The sequence below is a fragment of the Symphalangus syndactylus genome, chromosome X (genome assembly GCF_028878055.3).
Source record: "Symphalangus syndactylus isolate Jambi chromosome X, NHGRI_mSymSyn1-v2.1_pri, whole genome shotgun sequence".
Classification (NCBI taxonomy): domain Eukaryota; kingdom Metazoa; phylum Chordata; class Mammalia; order Primates; family Hylobatidae; genus Symphalangus; species Symphalangus syndactylus.
This window is the reverse complement of record NC_072447.2, coordinates 67,843,394-67,865,707: the sequence shown is the minus strand read 5'-3', so window position 1 is coordinate 67,865,707 and position 22,314 is coordinate 67,843,394. Positions and strand designations below refer to the sequence as shown.

The 22,314-nt window shown below is 41.8% G+C and overlaps 1 protein-coding gene across 1 annotated transcript in view; it reads left to right on the top strand.

Annotated features, from left to right (window-relative positions):
• The window catches only part of ITIH6 (inter-alpha-trypsin inhibitor heavy chain family member 6), a 43,151-nt gene that overhangs the window by 9,448 nt on the left and 11,389 nt on the right, over positions 1–22,314 (top strand). Inside the window, exons 5-6 of the mRNA XM_055268202.1 lie at positions 85–254; positions 14,574–14,690. Of these exons, the coding sequence (XP_055124177.1) occupies positions 85–254; positions 14,574–14,690 (287 nt within the window). The remainder of the gene's footprint in view (positions 1–84; positions 255–14,573; positions 14,691–22,314) is intronic.

Genomic DNA, 22,314 nt, shown 5'->3' with positions numbered 1-22,314 from the left:
GCACCCTTTGTGCTGCCCTTTCCCTGGTTCTTCTGTCTTGCGAGTCCTCTGTACCACCCCACCTGATTCTCCCCACCCATACAGGTGAGGTGGATTCACCCCCATCCACCAGGATCGAGAGGGGAGAGACCTGTGTCCGAATCACCTACTGCCCGACATTGCAAGATCAGTCGTCCATCTCTGGCTCAGGCATCATGGCTGACTTCCTGGTTCAGTACGATGTGGTCATGGAGGACATCATTGGAGACGTGCAGGTGAGGGGGCCTGGGGAAGGGGAGAGAGGATGGGCTCTGGAGTCAGACAGGCCCGAGCAATGCTCGGGCCTCTCCAGCTGTTCACTCCAGTTTCCCTAGGGATAAGCGAGAGCTAGCGAACAAGGATAGGCTGATGTGAAAAGACACATGGCTTCAACCTTGGGAGGCACATCGAATCCCCCAAAGGGTTGGAGACCTGGAACTGTCTCCAGTGAATCAAGTGCCCAAAGGACCCATCCCTAACTGAATCAAGTCATAGCCTACCCGAAAACAGTCCTTCTGCAAAGTAAACCCTTGGCCACTAATTGGGCACCCATGCTCATGGACTCTCACGCGTTCTGCAGCTCCTATAATCTCCTGTGTTGTCTTGGGCTTCCTTGCTCTCTCTCGGCTTTTAATAATCCTTATTGCTTCAGTGGAGCCATCTGCCTAAACAGGGAGCCCTTCAATTCTGAGTTTCCCCATTCATGAAGAAAGAGCAGAGGTCCCACACTCTCCCAGATGGGAAAGCACAGAGCACTGATCCCAAGGCCCTGGCTTGAGCACAAGGATGGCGGTGCAGCCTGAGACATCTGGTCCCACCCTGCCTCTCCCACCACAGGACTCTCAACCCCAGCACACAAACCACCCTCCAGCTGCCCCAAACCACACCACACCACACCTTTCTCCAAAACACCTGAGCCTGCCTCTCTGTGTGAGCATTTGCTCATGGTGGCCGCTGCCCTGAGAATGACTTCCTCCTCCTTGCTCCACTGCTCAGCATCCTCGTGTTCCTGAAACACTGCCGAAACACCTCCTCCTTGATGACTCCAGTCCACCAACAATTCGTTTGTCTGCCCTGGACTAAAAGTGTCCCATGGTTAAACCTCTTCTCATGCATCATTCATTCATTCACATGTTGAATGAATATCTGGACTAGGCCAGTCGTGTACTCATTGACTCTGACAACTCAGAAGTGAGTCGGATACAGCCACTCATCTCCCTCTGCCATCACCCCATCCTGAAGCACCCAGATACACAGAGCCTTGACGGTCATCAAATGTTCTAGGTGCTGTGTTTAAGTGTGTCATGGATTCTGTGGAGGTGCCAGTGGAGGAGGGTTTCAGGGCCATCATCCTAAAGGAGTTGGAATTTAAGTAAGCATGGGAAAAATGAATTGGATATATCTGCAAGTCAGTCGATCAGGTGAAGGGAAAGACATGCAGAGAGAAGGAACAGCATGTGCAGAGGCACAGAGGTGTGGCTCAGTCTGTTGTGCAGGGGGAATAAAAGTTATTCTCCTGCCAGAATAGGAGCCGAGGGTACCTTGCCAGCAGGTGGCAGCAGGGGCTTTAACCTGGTGTTCTGTCATGTGGGTGTGTTTAGCTCATGGAGGCATTCCTCTGCTAGTTTATTCTTTACCATTAACACAGCTGCCTGCAGTTGAAATACAGATGGAAGGCATTGACCAGTACAACCAGGAACTCCCATGCACCGTGAGCCCTTACCCCTCCTGACACCCTGCCAGGAACACTCAGTTCATCTCCCACTTCCTACTTGAGTGTGCCCTTCGTTCAAAGCCCAGTACATCATCAGATCATCCACCCCGCTGGGGCTCACTGGGCACCTAATCTGTGTCATACCTTGTTTTGGCCAATGTTGGGAACCCAGAAGGGTATCACACACACAGCCTACTTATCGTCTCTGAATGAGATGCAGAAACCCAATACTGACACTAAGGTAGAAGTGCCCTTTCCATGACACACAAGGTAAGATGGAAGCCATAATGAAGAGGAAAGGCAGTTCCAGAAGGCTCCCTGAAGGCGACCAAGGCTGACCTGTGTGTTACGGAATGAATAAAAGTGGGCCATGGGAGGGGGTCTGTGGGAGGGAAAGGCATTCCGACAAAGTGGGGGCTGCAAGAAAAAAGAAACAGGCTAAAATTCACCAAACGTGTGTATGGAATTGCAAATAGCTTGGCTTTCTGGAGCAGAGATTTGAGATGAAAAACCCAAAGAGCCACAAAGAAGGCTGGAGAGTCCTGCAGGGCAACGAAAGGAACATGGGATTTGTCCTGTAGGTGACCAGGAAGCCATGAGATAAAATGACATTGTGAGGTCGTGTTTACAGGGTCCCAGCCACTGCCTCCAAGCAGCATGGATGGGAGAGGTCGCAGTAGAAGAAGGAAAGCTGAGACGAATGAGGCCTGAGCTTGGGCTTTGTCAGTTAGGGATGAAGAGGAGGGTGGCCTGGAGAAGTATCCAGCAGAGAAAAGCAACAGGAGACTGATTGGCTGCGGAGAATGGGGGCCACCCGAGAGTTGAAGGCAACACTCAGATTTGTCTCCAGAGTGACCATGTGGATGATGGTGCCCCTGACCAGGAAGGCATAAAAGGGCCACGTGGGGGCAGGACAACGAATTCACTGCTTGGGCAGGATGCAACAGAGGCTTCTTGAAACATCCTGGGGCACATGTCCAACAGTGAGTGTGCACCCACTGGTGAGGGGCAACTGTGGGAGCCCTAGACGGGAGAAGAGATGCAGAGTGATTGATAGGGGTTCTGTGGTGGAAGCCAAGTGACAGAGGGAGGTCACCCAGGGAGCATGTGTGGAGCCAGAAGGGAAAATCCCTGAAGGCAAAGCTAAGGTGAAGCAGCCCAATCCAGCAGCTATGGATACCCTCAGCTGCTCCATCAACTGCACACAACCTGTCCAGAGCCCCAGTCCCCAGCAGTTCACTCCATTGAGCTGCACCAGCATAATCATTTTCTTTTCATGCTTTGACCTGACAAATATTGGGAAGCACTGCGAAGGGAGTGGGCAGACAGAGGCGGTAGGAGAATAAGGAGAGTTCACTGTCGCAGATGGCAGGGGAAACGACTTTTGAAGACAGCAGAAGTCATCCATGTTCAACTGTGACATTCATGGGCGGGGAAGGCAGTCCCAAGAGACTCAAAATACAGACATTGGGTTTGTTTTTTAGTAAAGTTGTTACTTTTAATTTTTGAGGGTACACAGTAGGTGTATATATTTATGGGTTAAGTGAGATGTTTTGGTATAGGCATGCAATCCGTAATAATCGCATCACAGGGTACCGATTCCCTCAAGCATTTATCCCTGTGTTATAAACAATCCATTTATACTCTTTTACTTATTTTTAAATGTACAATTAAATTATTATTGACTATAGTCACCCTGTCGTGCTATCAAATACTAAGTCTTATCCATTATTTCTCACTTTTCTTTGTACCCATTAACCATCCCTGCCTTCCCCTTCCCCATCTCCCCACTACCCCACTCCCCCCAGCCTCTGGTAACCACTCTTCTACTCTCTACCTCCATGAGTTCAACTGCTTTCATTTTTTAGATCCCACTGATGAGTGATCTAAAAAATGCGAGATTTGTCTTTCTGTGCCTGACTTATTTCATGTAACATAATGATCTCCAGTTCCATTCATGTTGTTGCAAATTACAGGATCTCATTCTCTTTTGTGGCTAAATAGTACTCCATTGTGTATATGTACCACATTTTCTTTATCCATTCATCTGTTGATGAACACTTAGGTTGTTTCCAAGTCTTGGCTATTGTGAACAGCACTGTAAGAAAAAGGAGGGTACAGACATCTCTTGGATACACTGATTTTCTTTATTTTGGGTATATATCCAGAAGTGGAATGGCCGGATTGTATGATGAAGCTCTAATTTTTAGTTTATTGAGGAGCCTCCAAACTGTTCTCCATATGGTTCTACTAATTTACATTCCCACCAACAGTGTATGGGGGTTCCTTTTCTCCACATCCTTGCCAGCATTTCTTATTGCCTGTCTCTGGGATGGAAGCCATTTTAGCTGAGGTGAGATGATATCTCATTGTAGTTTTTGACTTTCACTTCTCTGATGATCAGTGATGTTGAGCACCTTTTCATGTCTGTTTGCCATTTGTATGTCTTCTTTTGAGAAATATCTATTCAAATCTTTTGCCCTTTTTTTATTGGATTTTTAGACTTTTTTCCTATGGAGTTGTTTGAGCTCCTTATATATTCTGATTATTAATCCCTTGTGAAATGGATAGTTTGCAAATATTTTGTCCCATTCTGTGGGTTGTCTCTTCACTTTGTTTACCATTTCCCTTGCAGTGTAGAAGCTTTTTAACTTGATGTGATCCCATTTGTCCACTTTTACTATGGTTGCTTGTGCTTATTGGGCATTATTCAAGAAATTTTTGCCCGGACTAATGCCCTGGAGATTTTCCCAAGGTTTTCTCATAGTATTAATAGTATCATAGTTTGAGGTCTGAGATTGAAGTCTTTAATCAATTTTGATTTGATTTTTGTATATGGTGAGAGAGAGGTCTAGTTTCATTATTCTGCATATGGATATCCAGTTTTCCCAGCACCATTTATTGAGGAGACTGTTCTTTCCCCAATGTATGTTCTTGGCACCTGTGTTGAAAATCAGTTCACTATAGATTAGTGTATTTGTTTCTGGGTTCTCTATTCCTTTCCATCGGTCTATCTGTCTGTTTCTATCCCAGTACCAATCTGTTTTTGTTGCTATAGCTCTGCCATATAATTTGAAGTCAGATAATGTGATTCCTCCAGTTTTGTTCTTCTGGCTTAGGATAGCTTTGGTTATTCTGGGTCTTTTCTGGTTCCATTTAGATTTTAGGATTGTTTTTTCAATGTCTGTGAAGAATGTCATTGCGATTTTGATAGGGATTGCTTTGAATCTGTAGACTGCTTTGGGTAGTATGGACATTTTAACAATATCGATTCTTCCAATCCATGAACATGGAATATCTTTCCATTTTTTAGTGTCCTCTTCGATCTCCTTTAACAGTGTTTTATACTTTTCATTATAGAGATGTTTCACTTCTTTGGTTAAGTTAATTCCTAGTATTTAATTTTGTTTGTGGCTATTATAAATGGGGTTTCTTTTTAATTTTCTTTTTCAGATTGTTCACTGTTGGCATATAGAAATGCTACTGATTTTATTTTGTTGATTTTGTATCCTGCAACTTTCCTGCATTTGTTTATCAGTTCTAACGTATTTTGTGGGATCTTTAGGGTTTTCCAAGTATAAGATCATATCATCTGCAAACAAGGATAATTTGACTTATTCGTTTCCAATTCAGATGCCCTTTATTTCTTTCTCTTGTCTGCTCTAGGTAGGCCTTCCAGTACTTTGTGGAATAACAGTGGTGAAAGTGAGCGTCCATGTCATGCTCCAGTCCTTAGGGGAAAGGCTTTCAGTTTTTCCCCATTCAGTATGATACTAGTTGTGGGTCTGTAATATATGGCTTTTATTATGTTGAGGTATGTTCCTTCTATCCCCAGTGTTTTGAAAGTTTTTGTCATGAAGAAATGTTGAGTTTTTTTAAATGCTTTTTCAGCATTGATTGAAATGATCATATGGTTTCTGTCCTTCATTCAGTTGATATAATGTATCACATTGATTGCTTTGCATATGTTGACCCATCCTTGCATCCCAGGGATAAATCCCACTTGGTCATGATGATCTTTTGAGTGTGTTATTGAGTTAAGTTTGTTAGTATTTTGTTGAGGACATGCACATCCATATTCATCAGAGTCGTTGGCCTATAGTTTTCATTTTTTGACGTGTCTTTGTCTGGTTTTGGTATCAGGGCAATACTGACCATGTAGAATGAGTTTGGAAGTATTCCATCCTCCTCTATTTTTTGTAATAATTTGAGTAGGATTTGTATTAGTTCTTCTTTAACTGTTTGGTAGAATTCAGTGGTGAAGTCATCAGGTCCTGGGCCTTTCTTTACTGGGAGATTTTTTTATCATGGCTTTGCTCTTGTTGCGTGTTATTGTTCTGTTCATGTTTGAATTTCTTCATGCTTCAGTCATGGTTAGGTTGTATGTGTCTAGGAATTTGTCCATTTCTTCTAGATTTTCTTTTTGTTAATTTAACTTTTAAGTTCAAGGGTACACATACAGGTTTGTTATATAGGTAAATGTCAGTCATGGGGGTTTGTTTTACAGACACCCCATGTTGTCACCCCAGTATTAAGCCCGGTACCCATTCGTTATTTTTATTTAATTATTATTATTATTATTTTGAGACAGAGTTTCGCTCTTGTTGCCCAGGCTGGAGTGCAATGGCGCAATCTCGGCTCACCACAACCTCGGTCTCCTGCATTCAAGCGATTCTCCTGCCTCAGCCTCTTGAGTAGCTGGGATTACAGGCATGCACCACCATGCCCTGCTAATTTTGTATTCTTAGTAGAGGTGGGGTTTCTCCATGTTGGTCAGGCTGATCTCGAACTCCTGACCTCAGGTGATCTGCCTGTCTCAGTTTCTGAAAGTGCTGGGATTACAGGCATGAGCCACTGCGTCCAACCCCATTAGTTATTTTTCCTGATTCTCGCTCTCCTACCACCCTCCAGAGGGTGCTCTGACAGGCCCCAGTGTGTGTTGTTCCCTCTATGTGTCCATGTATTCTCATTATTTAGCTCCCACTCATAATTGAGGACAGGCAGTATTTGGTTTTCTGTTCCTGTGTTAGTTTGCTAAGGATAATGGCCTCCACCTTCTTTTCTGTTCCTGTTGAAAACATAATCTCATTGTTTTTAATGGTTGCATACTATTTCATGGTGTATATGTACCATATTTTCTTATCCAGTCTATCATTGATGGACATTTAGGTTAATTCCAAGTCTTTGCTATTGTATATAGTGCTGCAATGGACATACATATGCATGTGTCTTTATAATAGAAAAACTTACAATCCTTTGATTATATACCCAGTAATGGGATTGCTGGGTCAAATGCTATTTCTGATTTTAGGTTTTTGAGGAATTGCAACACTGTCTTCCATAGTGGTTGAACCAATTTATGCTTTCATCAACAGTGTTTAAGCATTCCCTTTTCTCTGCAATCTTGCCTGCATCTGTTGTTTTTGGACTTTTTAATAGTAGCCATTCTGACTGGTTGTGAGATGGTATCTCATTGTGGTTTTGATTTGTGTTTCTCTAATGATCAACGATGTTGAGCTTTTTTTCATATGGTTGTTAGCCGCATGTATGTCTTCTTTTGAGAAGTGTCTGTTCATGCCTTTCCTTACTTTTTAACGTGGCTGCTTGGTTTTTTTCTTGTAAGTTTGCTTAAGTTCCTTATAGATGCTGCATATTAGACCTTTGCCAGATGCATAGTTTGCAAACATTTTCTTATGTCTGTTCACTCTGTTGATGGTTTTCTTTGCTATGTAGAAGCTGTTTAGTTTAATTGGATCCCACTTGTCTATTTTTGCTTTTGTTGCAACTGCTTTTGGCGTCTTCATCATGAAATCTTTGCCCTTTCCTATGTCCAGAATGCTATTGCCTAGGTTGTCTTCCAGGGTTTTTATAGTTTCGGGTTTTACGTTTAAGTTTTTAAACCATCTTGAGTTAATTTTTGTATATGGTATGAGGAAGGGGTCCAGTTTCATTTTTCTGCAAATGGCTTGCCTGTTATCCCACCACCATTTACTGAATAGGAAACTCTTTCCTCATTGCTTATTTTTGTCAGGTTTGTTGAAAATCAGATAGTTGTAGGTGTGTGGCCTTATTTCTGGGTTCTCTAGCCTCTTCTAGATTTTCTAACTTATTGGCATATAATTGCTCATAGTAGGCATTAATGATCCTTTGAATTTCTGCAGTATCACTTTGCAATGTCTACTTTCTCATCTCTCATTTTATTTATTTGGCTCTTCTCTTTTTTAACTAGTCTGGGTAAAGGTTTGTCAATTTTGTTAAACTTAAAAAAAAAACTCTTTTTGTTTCCTTGATCTTTTTTATTGTTTTCGTCATTTCAATTTCTTTATTTGTGCTCTAATCTTTATTATTTGTTTCCTTCTACTAATTTAGGGTTTGGTTTGCTTTTGCTTTTCTAGTTCCTTAAGATGCATCATTATGTTGTTTACATTTTTCTTCTTATTTGATGTAGGCACTTTCAGCTATAAAGTTCCCTCTGAGAACTGCTTTTGCTGTATCTCATAGGTTTTGGTATGTTGTCTTTACATTGTCATCTGTTTCGAGAAATTTTTCAATTTCTTTCTGAATTTCTTCATTGACCCACTGTTCATTCAGGAGCATGCTGTTTAATTTCCATGTATTTCTATATCTTCCAAAGTTCCTTTTGTTATTGATTTCTAGTGTTATTCCATTGTGGTCAGAGAAGATGCTTGATGGTATTTCAATTGTTTTGAATTTTGAGTCTTGCTTTGTGACCTGATATATGGTCTATCTTTGAGAATGAACAATGTGCTGAAGAAAAGAATGCATATTCTGCAGCCATTGGATGAAATGTTCTGTAAATATCTATTAGGTTTCTGATCTATAGTGCAGATTAAGTCTGATGTTTCCTTGTTGATTTTCTGCCTGGAAGATGTTCAGTGACAAATGTGGGGTCTTTAGGACTCTAGCGATTATCATGTTGGAGTCTATCTCTCCCTTTAGCTCTAATAATATTTACTTTACATATCTTGGTTCTCCAGTGTTGGGTACATATATTTTCACAATTGTTATATCCTCTTGCCAAATCGACCCCTTTATCATTATATTGCTACCTTCTTTGTCTCTTCTTATAGATTTTGTCTCTGTATGGCTTCTCCTCATCTTTTTTGTTTGTTTGTTTCCACTGGCATGGAATATCATCTTCCATCTCTTTATTTGTAGTCTATGTGTGTCTTATAGATGAAATGTTTTTCTTATAGGCAACAGATCAGTGGGTCTTATTTTTTTTAATCCATTCAGCCACTCTATGTCTTTTGATTGGAGAGTTAAGCCCATTTACATTCGATGTGATTATTGACAAGTAAGGACTTACTCCTGCCATTTTGTTATTGGTTTTCTTATTTTTTTGTGGTCTGCTCGTCCTTCTTCTTTTTTCCTTCCTGTCTTCCTTTTAGCAAGATTATTTTCTTTGGTAATATGGTTTAGTTTCTTACTTTTTTATTTTCTGTGTATCTGTTGTATGTTTTTTGTTTTGAGGTTACCATGAGGCCTGTAAATACTATCTTATTAACCATTATTTTAAGCTGATAACAACTTAACACTGTTTGCACTAACAAACAAAAAGAAAATGAATAAAAACTCTATGCCTTAACTTCATCCTCTTGCTTTTTATTTCTTTGTTGTTTCTATTTGTAACTTCTTGTGCTATGTCTTGAAAAGTTGTTTAGTTAGTACTTTTGATTAGGTCATCATTTAGTATTTCTACTTAAGCATGAGAGTGGTTTATACACCACTGTTACAGTGTTATAATATTTTGTGTTTTTCTGTGTAGTTACTATTACCAGTAAGTTTTGTACCTTCGGGTGATTATTTATTGCTCAGTAACATCCTTTACTGTCTGATTCAAGTACTCCCTTTAGCATTTCTTGCAGGACAGGTCTGGCAATGATGAAATCCCTCCGCTCTTTTTTTTTGTCTGGGAAACTCTTTATTTCTCTTTCACATTTGAGGGATATTTTCTCCAGATATACTATTCTAGGGTAAAAGTAGTTTTTTCCTTCAGCATTTTAAATATGTCATGACACTCTCTCAGCCTTAAAGGTTTCCACTGAAAAGTCTGCTGACAGAAATATTGGAGATATATTGTCTGTTATTTGTTTCTCTTCTCTTGCTGCTTTTAGGATCCTTTCTTTATCCTTGACCTTTGGGAGTTTGATTATAAAATTCCTCAAAGTAGTCTTTTTTGGGTAAAATCTGCTTGGTGTTCTGGCACCTTCTTGTATCTGGATATTGATATCTTTCTCTCGGTTTGGAAAGTTCTCTGTTATTATCCCTCTGAATAAACTTTCTACCCCTATCTCTTTCTCTATCTCCTCATTAGGGCCACTAACTCTTAGATTTGCCTATCTGTGGCTATTTTCTAGATCATGTAGGCATGCTTCATTGCTTCTTATTCTTTTTTCTTTTGTCTCCTCTGACTGTTTATTTTCAAATAGCCTATCTTGTAATTCACTAATTGTTTCTTCTGCTTGAACAATTCTGCTTTTAAAAAATTCAAGTGCAGGCCAGGTGCAGTGGCTCATGCCTTTAAACCCAGCACTTTGGGATGCTGAGATGGGTGGATCACTTGAAGTCAGGACTTTGAGATCAGCCTGGACAACATAGTGAAACCTTGTCTCTACTAAAAATACAAAAATTAGCCGGGCATGGTGGCACATGCCTGTAATCCCAGCTACTCGGGAGGCTGAGGCGGGAGAATCGCTTGAACCCAGGAGGCAGAGGTTGTAGTGAGCCAACATCGTGCCACTGCACTCCAGCCTGGGTGACAGAGGGAGACTCTGTCAAAAAAAAAAAAAAAGACTCTGGTGCATTCTTCAGTATATCAATTGCATTTTCCAGAATTTCTGCTTGATTCTTTTAAATTATTGCAATCTCATTGCAATCTCTTTGTTACTTTCATCTGATAGAATTCTGAATGCCTTCTCTGTGTTATCTCAAATTTCTTTGAGTTTCCTCAACACAGCTATTTTGAATTCTCTGTCTGAAAGGCCACATATCTCTGTTTCTTCAGAATTGGTCCCTGGTGACTTATTTAGTTTATTTGGTAATGTCATATATTTTCCTGGAGTGTCTTGATACTTTTAGATGTTCTTCTGTGTCTGGGCATTGAAGAGTTAAGTATTTATTATAGTCTTCACAGTCTGAGCTTGCTTGTACCTGTCCTTCTTGGGAAGGCTTTCCAGATATTTAAATGTACGTACATGTTGTGATCTAAGCTGCATCTGCTTTAGGGGGCACCCCAAGCCTCGTAATGCTGTGGTTCTTGCAGACTCATAGAAGTATTGTCTTGATGGTCTTGGACAATATCTGGGAGAATTATTTCCATTACCAGGCAGACTAATTCGCTTTCCTTACTTTCTCCCAAACAGACTCTCTCTCTCTCTCTCTGTTGTGAGCCACCTGAAGCAGGGGGTGTATTGACACAAGCACTCCTGTGGCCACCACCTATGACTGCATTGGGTCAGATTTGAAGCCAGCACAGTACTGGGTCTCACCCAAGGCCTGCTGTAACCACATCCTGGCTTCCGCCTATGTTCACTCAAGACCCTGGGGCTGTACAATCAGAAAGTGTCAAAAACAACCAGGCCTGTGTCCTTCACTTTGGGATAGTGAGTTCCTTCAGGCCCTAGGTGGATCCAGAGGTGCCATCCAGGAGCCAGAGACTAGAGTCAAACTCCTTAGAATTCTACCTGGTGTTCTATTGTCCTGCTGGTAAACTGTCAGTCAAACCACAAAATACACTTCTTCTCACGCTTCCTTTCCCTTTTCAAAGGCAGAAGAGCCTCACCTCATGGCCACTGCCACCACAGGCTCACAAGGAGTACTGACAGACAACCACCGATGTTCCCTTAAGGCCCAAAGTTTCTTCAGTCAGCTTGTGGCATATGCTGCCTATCCTTAGCCTCACCTTTCAGGGCAGTAGGCTCTTCTCTGGCCTAGGTCAGGCCCAGAAGTTGGATTCTAGGCCATCTAAGAGCCCATGCCTAGAATCTAGGTCCTCAAGAGCCTGCTTGGTGCTCTACACCCTTGTGGCCAAGCTGGTACTTAAGCTTCAAGACAATGTCCGATTTACTTTCTCCTCTGCTTTTGTAAAAACATAAAACATAAGCGCTCTCTCCCAATAGCCGCCGCAGCTTGGAATGTGCATCACCTAAAGCCAGCAAGTCTCAGAGTCTCACCCAAGGCCCTCAATGTAGTACCTGGGCATTATTGCTGGTTATTCAGGGCCCAAGTGCTCTTCATTTAGCAGGTGAAGGATGCAGCCAGAACTGGGTCCTTCCCTTCAAGGCAGCAGGTTTCCTTCTGGCCCAGGGTGTGTCTAGAAATGTGGTTTGGGAGTTAGGGCCTGGAAAGGGGGCCTCGCAACTCTTACTGGTGCCCTATCCTGCTGCATCTGAGCTGGTATACAAGAGGCAAGACAAAGTCTTTTCCACTCTTCCCTCTCCTGTCTTCAAGCAGAATGAAGGGGTCTCTTTTGGAGCCACAAGCTGTGGAGCCTGGGGTTAGAGGAGGGGTGATGCTAGCACTCACTTAGCTGCCCTAGCTGCTGTCTCAGTAGGTTGTGTGCCCCCTAAGTCCACTGTCTCTGGGCCCAGTTCAGCACTAGGCCCCTACTAGGAGTTGCAGTCCTTGTGTCTAGGCTGTCTTTCAAGTTTATTTAGAGCCCTAGAGCACTTTAGTCCATGGTGGTGAGGCTTGCAGGAACTCAAGTGCCAACTGCTGACATGCTGACATGGGTAATTCATGTGTAGCTAGGGCTGTTTGAGTGCTCCCTCCATATGCAGGCATCAGCTGAGTTTGGTTCAGTTTTTTTTTGTTTTTTTTTTTTACTGCTCTAAGAGGGCAACACTGAGGTCAATGCCTCACAATAGCTGCGCTCTCCCTCCCCCAACACACAGAAATGCTCTTGCACACCGTGCCTCCTCCGCTGGGGGCAGAGTTGGAGGGTGGGGTAGGTGTGGTGTTGGCAATTCAAGACTGTTCTTTCTACCACTTCAGTGCCTCTCTCATTGATATGAAGTTAAAACCAGGTACTGAGCTTTTGGTTCCTTTGAAGGTGCTTATTTGTGTGTAGATAGTTGCTAAACTGGTGTCCTTCCTGGGGGACGACGATCAGTGGAGCTTTTTATTCCACCATCTCGCTTCACCCCTCTTCCAGCCATTGAGTTTGGAGGCAAGCTAGTCATGGTTGCCTTTAGTGAGGGAAGTGTCTATGCGGGGTGGGCACGGTAGCCAGTCTGTGGTGGTCCCCAGGAGTCATCTGCATTTGAGCCCATTGAGGGTGCCCACTTTCTCAGCCTGTGATGCTTCAGGGAAAAAAGAGGCTAGAGAGAAGTTTGGGAGTGGACTGGGGACAAGAGCTAGTCTTAGTGCATGGAAAAGACAAAAAAAATTCTATATTTCAAGAAGACCCAGTGGGGTACATGTTAAATGGGGTTGGAGAGAGGGGACCTGAGGAGTACTGGAGGGGATGGGCACTTGGAGTGCATGGGGTCCAAGGCAGGACCTCCTTTCCTTAGGCTGAGGGAGGAGGCGTATGGTGATGTGGACTCTGTAGAAAGGTGGGGTGGGCAGTCAAAGTGTCCCTGGCTCCGTGCTCTTAATTCTCTTCCTGAGTCAGGTGGGTAGGATGGAATGACTGCTAAAGTGACTGGGAAAGGCTGGTGAGCAAGGTCCTGCCCTTGAGTTATGTGATAGGAAGTGGGGGCCCTGGTGGGCATGGGATCAGGCAAAGGTAGGCATGGTTTTCCCAGGAGCGCTCACCAGCCCAGGTATGGGAGGTGTGCAGAGGCCACTGGGTTCTGCTGTTGGCTTGGGCAGTTGTAGTGTGGGTGACACAGGCCTTTTTGAACTGTACCAGAGTGCCAGGATTAGCAGAGACAGAGGCTGCAATTGCACATGAGAATTAATTCAAAGGCTGGGGTGGAGGGGGAAGAGCAGATGTCTTCCCATCTCCTCTTTCGTCTTGAGAGGGAAGAGGTAGTGTACAGCCTAATGGTCAGAGAGTGCCTGAAGGGCAGAGAGGAGCAAAAGCCTGTGGCCCTGGGCAGAGCCTGCTTCAGCTTCAGGGTAGCACAGACCCTCAACCAGCGCAGACATCCCTGAGCTGAGCCGAGACTGGTCCTGAGGGGCCCTCCCAGACCCCCTCCCCTCCCCTTCCCTCCCCTTCCCTCAGCTGTCCCAGCCCAGAGGCTCTGCAGAGGGAGGAATGGAGTGGGGGAGGGGAGTCAGCAGCCAATCACATCCAGGACAGCCCAAGGCATCTGTACCTGGTGTAACCAATCCCCTCTGAATAAACAGCTCACTCTGCTTAGGTTCCCTCCTCCTCTCGCTGCTCTGCCCAGCAACAGCAGAAAGGAGGTTTTAGGAGGAGAGGGAGGCCCTGCAACTCCCAGCCCCTGGCAGCAAAGAGCTGGGCCCCAGGCTCACTCTATACAGGGAGGTTAAAACAATACTTGGAGTTCCTGCAGCCCAGGCAAAATATCCCTAGGGACCCTCAAGGCTGTACAAGCCCAACTCTCTCACAGACAGGAACTCACATATTACAGAGATCCTGATCCTTGGAGTCCTGGGCTACAAGCCAGTCTCATTCCCTCCACAGCTCTGGGGGAGGCCCCGGGATGAAGGTCTGAATAGCTGAGACACGGTTCTGGTGAAAGAGATGGACAGTGAGCAAACAGTCTCACACAGACCTGTTTAGAAACAGTGAGAAGTCCTGGGGAACAAAGCACAGTGTTATGCAGGAAAATAAGAGGGGACCTGATTTAGATTGGCTTTCACTGTCCTTCTTGGTTTTACCTTTTTTTTTTTTTTTTTGGTCCAGATTTACGATGACTATTTCATTCACTACTTTGCCCCCAGAGGCCTTCCACCTATGGAGAAGAATGTGGTTTTTGTTATTGACGTAAGCGGCTCCATGTTTGGTACCAAGATGGAACAGGTAACAAGGATCCTGGAAACCTTTCTTAGTCCTAGTATCAAAAGACCCAGAAAGCAGAGAGCGTGGTAACAATGGGGCTCTGGGAGAAGAGATTCCACCATCCCATGACCCTTGAGTCTTACAGGCTTGGGCCTACCCTAGGGTCCTGGTATCTTACCTAACAGGAGACTGTGGACCGGGAGCCACAGAGTCCTAAGAACATTGACACATTGGTCACTGTGAAACCATTGAGACCCTCAACCACAAAAGCCCAGGGTCATATAGGACCCTCAAGCTAGAGCACCCTGGGATCCTAGAATCCAGAAGCAAGAAAACCTTAGGTCAGAAAGACTCTGAGTTTTCCTGAGGCCACAAGGTTTTAGGTCTTTGTTATTTTTTTTTTTACTTTAAAGGCCTAATAGTATAGAGTACTAGCATTATAGAATTAGAAACCGTAGAGTCAGGAGCCATATCGATTTTAATTTTGTTGCACTTCTACCACTGTGCCCATGGGTCAGAGTTCTGAGGCCGTAGACCAAGCAGGCTTTGACTTTAGCCCCTGAATCCATAAAGTTCTGCAGGCAGCATTTCATACCATAATACCCTGGAGCTTTTTGTACCGGTGTCTTGCAATTGTATAGCTTTTGCTCCTTAATCTTTCAATCACAGAGCCCTTGGGACCTAAGGCTGAGTTTGTTTTACCAGAGTTGAGCAACCTGAGGAAAAATGGGTAGTAACCCAAGCCAGCTCCCGAGCCCCAGTGTAGGGGGAGGGATCTCCCCAAATCCAGCCCTTTCTAGCCTTCTTGTCTCACTGAGGAGGGGTAAAATCTCAGAAGTCCTTGTGAAGTTTCTATCTCAGGGACACCAATTCACTAAAAGACTGAGACCTCCTCATAAGAGTATAGAATGCTTCCTCTCACTCCACACATTATCACCACATCAACTGGGCTCCTTGGCAATAACGGAAAGTTACAGCTGATAGAACTACAAGCCCAAACCCTATATAAGAAAATGTTCCTAGAGAAAAGCAAAGACAACAGAAGCAACAAAAATACAGACACTAGAAGGGAAGCTGAGGTAGGTGGATCACTTGAGCCCAGGAGTTTGAGACCAGCCTAGGCAACATGGCAAAACCTTGTCTCTACTAAAAATACAAAAATTAGCCACGTGTGGTGATGCGTACCTGTAGTCCCAGCTACTCGGGAGGCTGCATTTGGAAAATGGCTTGAGCCCAGCGAGTGGAGCTTGCAGTGAGCCAAGATCACACCACTGCTCTCAGGCTGGGGCAACAGAGCAAGACCCTGTCAAAAAAAAAAGTAGTAATTTTAGCCTCTGACAACTAAAACTGCTCCAAACAGGAAACATTACCTAACTCATAGCCAGATAAACCTAAAACCCCACACTAAATGTCGTTTAGTTTATTTCCTTTTACCTGATACATCATGTCTGGCTTTCAAGCTAAAATGAGAAGGCATGCTAAAAGGAGAAAAACACTGTCTGAAGAGAGTAAACACACATCACAGCCAGACTTCAATATGTCAGATATGTTGAAGTTATCAAACAATTTTATTTTTGATTGAAATATTTTTTTCCAACTTTTATTTTAGGTTCAGTGGATACATGAGCAGGTTTGTTACATGGGTAAATTTAGTATTGCAGGTGTTTGGTGTACAGATTATTTTGTCACCCTGGTAATAAGCACAGTATGTAATACATCATTTTTCAATGTTCACCCTTCTCTGACCTTCCACCCTCAAGTAGGCCCCAGTGTCTCTTGTCCCCTTCTTTGTGTACATGTGTGTTCAATGTTTAGCTCCCACTGATAAGTGAGAATATGTAGCATTGGTTTTCTGCTCCTGCATTAATTCACTTAGGATGATTGCCTCCAGTTCCTATCCCTGTTCCTGCAAAGGACAGGATTTCATTCTTTTTTATGGCTGCATAGTATTTCATGGTGTATATGTACCACATTTTCTTTATCCAGTCTGCTATTGATGGGCATTTAGGTTGATTCCGTGTCTTTGCTATTGTGAATTGTGCTGCAATGAACATACATGTGCATGTGTCTTTATGGTAGAACAACTTACATTCCTTTGGGTATATACCCAGTAATGGGTTTGCTGGGCCAAATGGTATTTCTGTTTTTAGATCTTTGAGGAATTGCCACAGTGTCTTCCACAATGGCTGTACTAATTTACACTCCCACCAACAGTGTATAAGGGTTCCCTTTTCTCTACAACCTTGCCAGCATCTGTCATTGTTGTTTTTTTTTAACTATTTAATAATAGCCATTCTGACTGGTGTGAGATGGTATCTCATTGTGGTTGTGATTTCCATTTCTCTAATGATCAGTGATGTTAAGTATTTTTTTCATATGCTTGTTGTCCACATGTATGTCTTCTTTTCAGAAGTATCTGTTCATGTCCTTTGCCAATTTTTTAATGGGTCAAACCAAGAATTTTAAAACCCATGATTAATATGCTATGGGCACTAATGGATAGAGTGTGCCACATATAAGGACAACACATGGTAATGTAAGCAGAGACATGAAAACTCTAGGAAAATAAAAAGGAAATGCTGGATATTAGAAATACTGTAACAAGAATGAAAAATCCCTTTGATTCACTCATCAGTAGACTGGACATGGTTGGGTAAAGAACCAATGAGCATGAAGATACATTCATAGAAATTCCTGAAGCTAAAAAACAAAAATAAAAAAGAATTTTAAGAAACACTCTAGAATATCCAAGAATTGTGGAACAATTTTTAAAGTGTTACATATGCATCATGGAAATAACAGAAGGAGAAGAAAGAGAGAAAGGAACAGAAGAAATACTTGAAGTAATAATAGATACAAATTTTCCAAAATAAATTATGCACACCAAACCTCAGGTCCAAGAAGCTTAGGAGAACACAAAGCAGGATAAATACTAAACCATCTACACCTAGGCATATCACATTCAGACAGCAGAAAAATCTTTTAAAAAGCCAGAGGAAAATTTACCTTACCTATAGAGGAGCAAGGATATAAACTATATCAGACTATTCTTCAGAAACCATGGGAGCAAGAAGAAAGTGGAGTGAAATATTACAAGTGTTAAAGGAAAAAACCCACCAGCCTAGAATTCTGTATACATCAAAATTATTCTTCCAAAGTGAAAAAAAAAATACTTTCTCAAACAAACAAAAATGTTGGGAATTGTCACCAATAAACCTGCTTTGCAAGAAATGTTAAAAGAAGTTCTACATAGAGGAAGAAAATGGTATATCTCAGATAGTTGGATCTACATAAAGAAAGGAAAAGTGTTAGAGAAGGAATAAATGAAGGTAAAATAAAATAGTTTTCTTATTAACTGATCTAACAGATAATTTTTTTCAAAATAACAATGTATTTAGTGAATGTAGCTTAGGAATAAGTGAAAATGATAGTAATATTGTATAGGATGGGAGGGAAAAATTGGGAATACTCTGTTACAAGGTACTTGCACTATGCATAAAGCTGTATAGTGTTATTTGAAAGTGGATTTGGATTGGTTGTAAATGTATACTGCAAACTCTAGGGGAACTGCTAAAAGTTTTTAAGTCTAATGCATATGCTAAGAGATAAGATAAAACGGGATCATGTAAAATGCCCAATTAAAACTAGAGAGGCCAGAAAATAAGTGGAAGACATAAGAATAAAGAATTTTAAAAGAATAGAAAATATTTACAACTATGGCAAATATTAATCCAACTATGTCAGTAACGACTGTAATCATAAATGGTTTAACTATACCAATTAAAAGACAAAGACTCTCAGTGTGGATAATAAAATAAGACCCAATTGTAGGTTGTTTATAAGAAAACCACTTTAAATATAAAGATGCAGATAAATCAAAAGCAAAGGGATAGAGAAAGATATACCATGCTAACACAAATTAAAGAAAGCTGGCTGGGGTAGCTGTATCAGTTTTGGACAAAATAGACTTCAAAGCAAGGAAATTTTCAGCAATAAACAGTTGCATTATATGATATAACAATAAAACAAATATAATGGTAAAGGGGAAATTCTCCAAGAAGACAAACAATCCTTAATGTGCATGCAACGAACAACAACATACCAAAATATATGAAGTAAAAACTGACGAAACTGGAAGGTAAAAATACATGAATCCACTATTATAATTAGAGACTCCATCATCCTTTTATCAGTAATTGACAGATTCAGCAGGCAGAAAATCAGTAAGGACATAGTTGAACTGAACACAACCATCAATTAACTGGATCGAATTGACATTTCTAGAATATTTTATTCAACAACATTACACATTCTTCTCAAGCAGATTACACATTCTTCTCAAGCTCACATGGAACATTTACCAAGATGGACCATATCCTTGGCCTTAAAACATACCTTAACAAATTTAAAATAATATAAATCATACCAAGTATGCTCTCAAATCAAATGGAATTAAACTAGAATTCAATTACAGAAAGATAGCTGGGAAATCTCAAAGTAATTGGAGATTTAACAGCACACTTCTACAAACAGTCTATTCCTGGTCAACAAGAGGTTCTGACTTCTAGGACCTCATAGGCTCTCACTTTTCTACTGCTCTTCTCAGGAAAGGCAATCCTATTAAGTCTCTTCCCTCTCAATGGAAACAAGAGTATGATGCTTAGCTCCCTGTCCCAGAATATATGACCTATCCCCAGAGCTCTCCCTATGGCAGGAAAGACTCTAATCCACTTAGAAGCATTCAAGATATTTCCTATCAGTTTAAGGTATAGAGAAAGGTGGGTCTCAAGTGTCCTTCCTGTGGTCTCTGAAATCCATATATATATAAAGGATTGAAAGCATAATAGTGTGCTTAGGGTCACTGGATTTAAAACCTCCCAAATGTGGATTTGAATCCCTTGTCCATCAATGACTAGCTGTGTGACCTTAAGCAAGTAACCACCTCTCTAAGTCTCAGTGTCATCACCTGTAAAATGAGGATAGTATTAGTACCTTCTTCATTGTGTTGCTGTGATAATTAAGTGAGCTGATGCATCGAAAGGATTTAGCACAGTGCCTGGAACATAGCAAGTGTCCTGTAAATGATACCTAATAGTAGATACCATATACTCTATTCCCTGAATCTTCTATGGGCCTAGCCTTATGCTAGTATTGCCATGGAGAAGGGAGACAAGAAGCAGCAGCATTATAAGCCCTTCTCTGAAAGGGTTCAATATTTGGATAGAAAGTAAAAATATTTCATGTAAAACAGTCAGTTAACAGACTGGGACAGGGAATATCTAAGTGTGAAGGGCAGGGGTCAGGGTTGGCAACTTAAGGAAGAACTTTCCAGAGAAGGAGCAACTGAAAGAACAGTAAAGATGTGAACAAATAGAGGGAAGTTGGAGAGTATGCTATCTAAAGAGCGCAAAAGAGCACGGTTTATGGAGTTAAACTGGAACCTGAGTTTTCTAGGGGCTGGTGAGACTAGCCTGGAAGAAGTGGAGGGTGAGGCAGAAGAGCAGATTACAGCAGAACCAAAGCATGCAAAGTCATTGAAAGGCAGCTATAAAGACCTGGGATCCTGTTAGCAGATGACATGATTGTATATCTAGAAAACCCCATCGTCTCAGCCCAAAATCTCCTTAAGCTGATAAGCAACTTCAGTAAAGTCTCAGGATACAAAATCAATGTGCAAAAATCACAAGCATTCTTATACACCAATAACAGACAGAGAGCCAAATCATGAGTGAACTCCCATTCACAATTGCTTCAAAGAGAGCAAAATACCTAGGAATCCAACTTACAAGTGATGTGAAGGACCTCTTCAAGGAGAACTACAAACCACTGCTCAATGAAATAAAAGAGGACACAAACAAATGGAAGAACATTCCATGCTCATGGATAGGAAGAATCAATATGGTGAAAATGGCCATACTGCCCAAGGTAATATACAGATTGAATGCCATCCCTATCAAGCTACCAAGGACTTTCTTCACAGAATTGGAAAAACTACTTTAAAGTTCATATAGAACCAAAAAAGAGCCCGCATTGCCAAGTCAATCCTAAGCCAAAAGAACAAAGCTGGAGGCATCACGCTACCTGACTTCAAACTATACTACAAGGCTACAGTAACCAAAACAGCATGGTACTGCTACCAAAACAGAAATATAGACCAATGGAACAGAACAGAGCCCTCAGAAATAATACCACACATCTACAACCATCTGATCTTTGACAAACCTGATGAAAACAAGCAATGGGGAAAGGATTCCCTATTTAATAAATGGTGCTGGGAAAACTGGCTAGCCACATGTAGAAAGCTGAAACTGGATCCCTTCCTTACACCTTATACAAAAATTAATTCAAGATGGACGAAAGACTTACATGTTAAACCTAAAACCATAAAAACCCTAGAAGAAAACCTAGGCAATACCATTCAGGACATAGGCATGGGCAAGGGCTTCATGTCTAAAACACCAAAAGCAATGGTAACAAAAGCCAAAATTGACAAATGGGATCTAATTAAACTCAAGAGCTTCTGCACAGCAAAAGAAACTACCATCAGAATGAACAGGCAACCTGCAGAATGGGAGAAAATTTTTGCAATCTACTCATCTGACAAAGGGCTAATATCCAGAATCTACAATGAACTCAAACTAATTTACAAGAAAAAAAACAAACAACCCCATCAAAAAGTGGGTGAAGGATATGAACAGACACTTCTCAAAAGAAGACATTTATGCAGCCAACAGACATATGAAAAAATGCTCATCATCACTGGCCATCAGAGAAATGCAAATCAAAATCACAATGACATACCATCTCACACCAGTTAGAATGGTGATCATTAAAAAGTCAGGAAACAACAGGTGCTGGAGAGGATGTGGAGAAATAGGAACACTTTTACACTGTTGGTGGGACTGGAAACTAGTTCAACCATTGTGGAAGACAGTGTGGCAATTCCTCAGGGATCTAGAACTAGAAATACCATTTGACCCAGCCATCCCATTACTGGATATATACTCAAAGGATTATAAATCATGCTGCTATAAAGACACATGCACACGTATGTTTATTGCGGCACTATTCACAATAGCAAAGACTTGGAACCAACCCAAATGTCCAACAATGATAGACTGGATTAAGAAAATGTGGCACATATACACCATGGAATACTATGCAGCCATAATAAATAATGAGTTCATGTCCTTTGTAGGGACATGGATGAAGCTGGAAACCATCATTCTCAGCAAACTATCTCAAGGACAAAAAACCAAACACCACATGTTCTCACTCATAGGTGGGAATTGAACAATGAGAACACTTGGACACAGGAAGGGGAACATCACACACTGGGGCCTGTTGTAGCACAGGGGGAGGGGGTAAGGATAGCATTAGGAGATATACCTAATGTAAATGACGAGTTAATGGGTGCAGCACACCAACATGGCACATGTATACATATGTAACAAACCTACATGCTGTGTACACATACCCTAGAACTTAAAGTGTAATAGTAAAAAAAAAAAGACCTGGGATCATAAAGGTCCTAAACATCATTGAATCCTGGGTCATGGAGCCCAGGAACCATATAGCAAATGAATTCTAGAGCTCTAAAAACATGGAGCTTGAACCTTTTAGACGACCAGTGTCCAATATGACT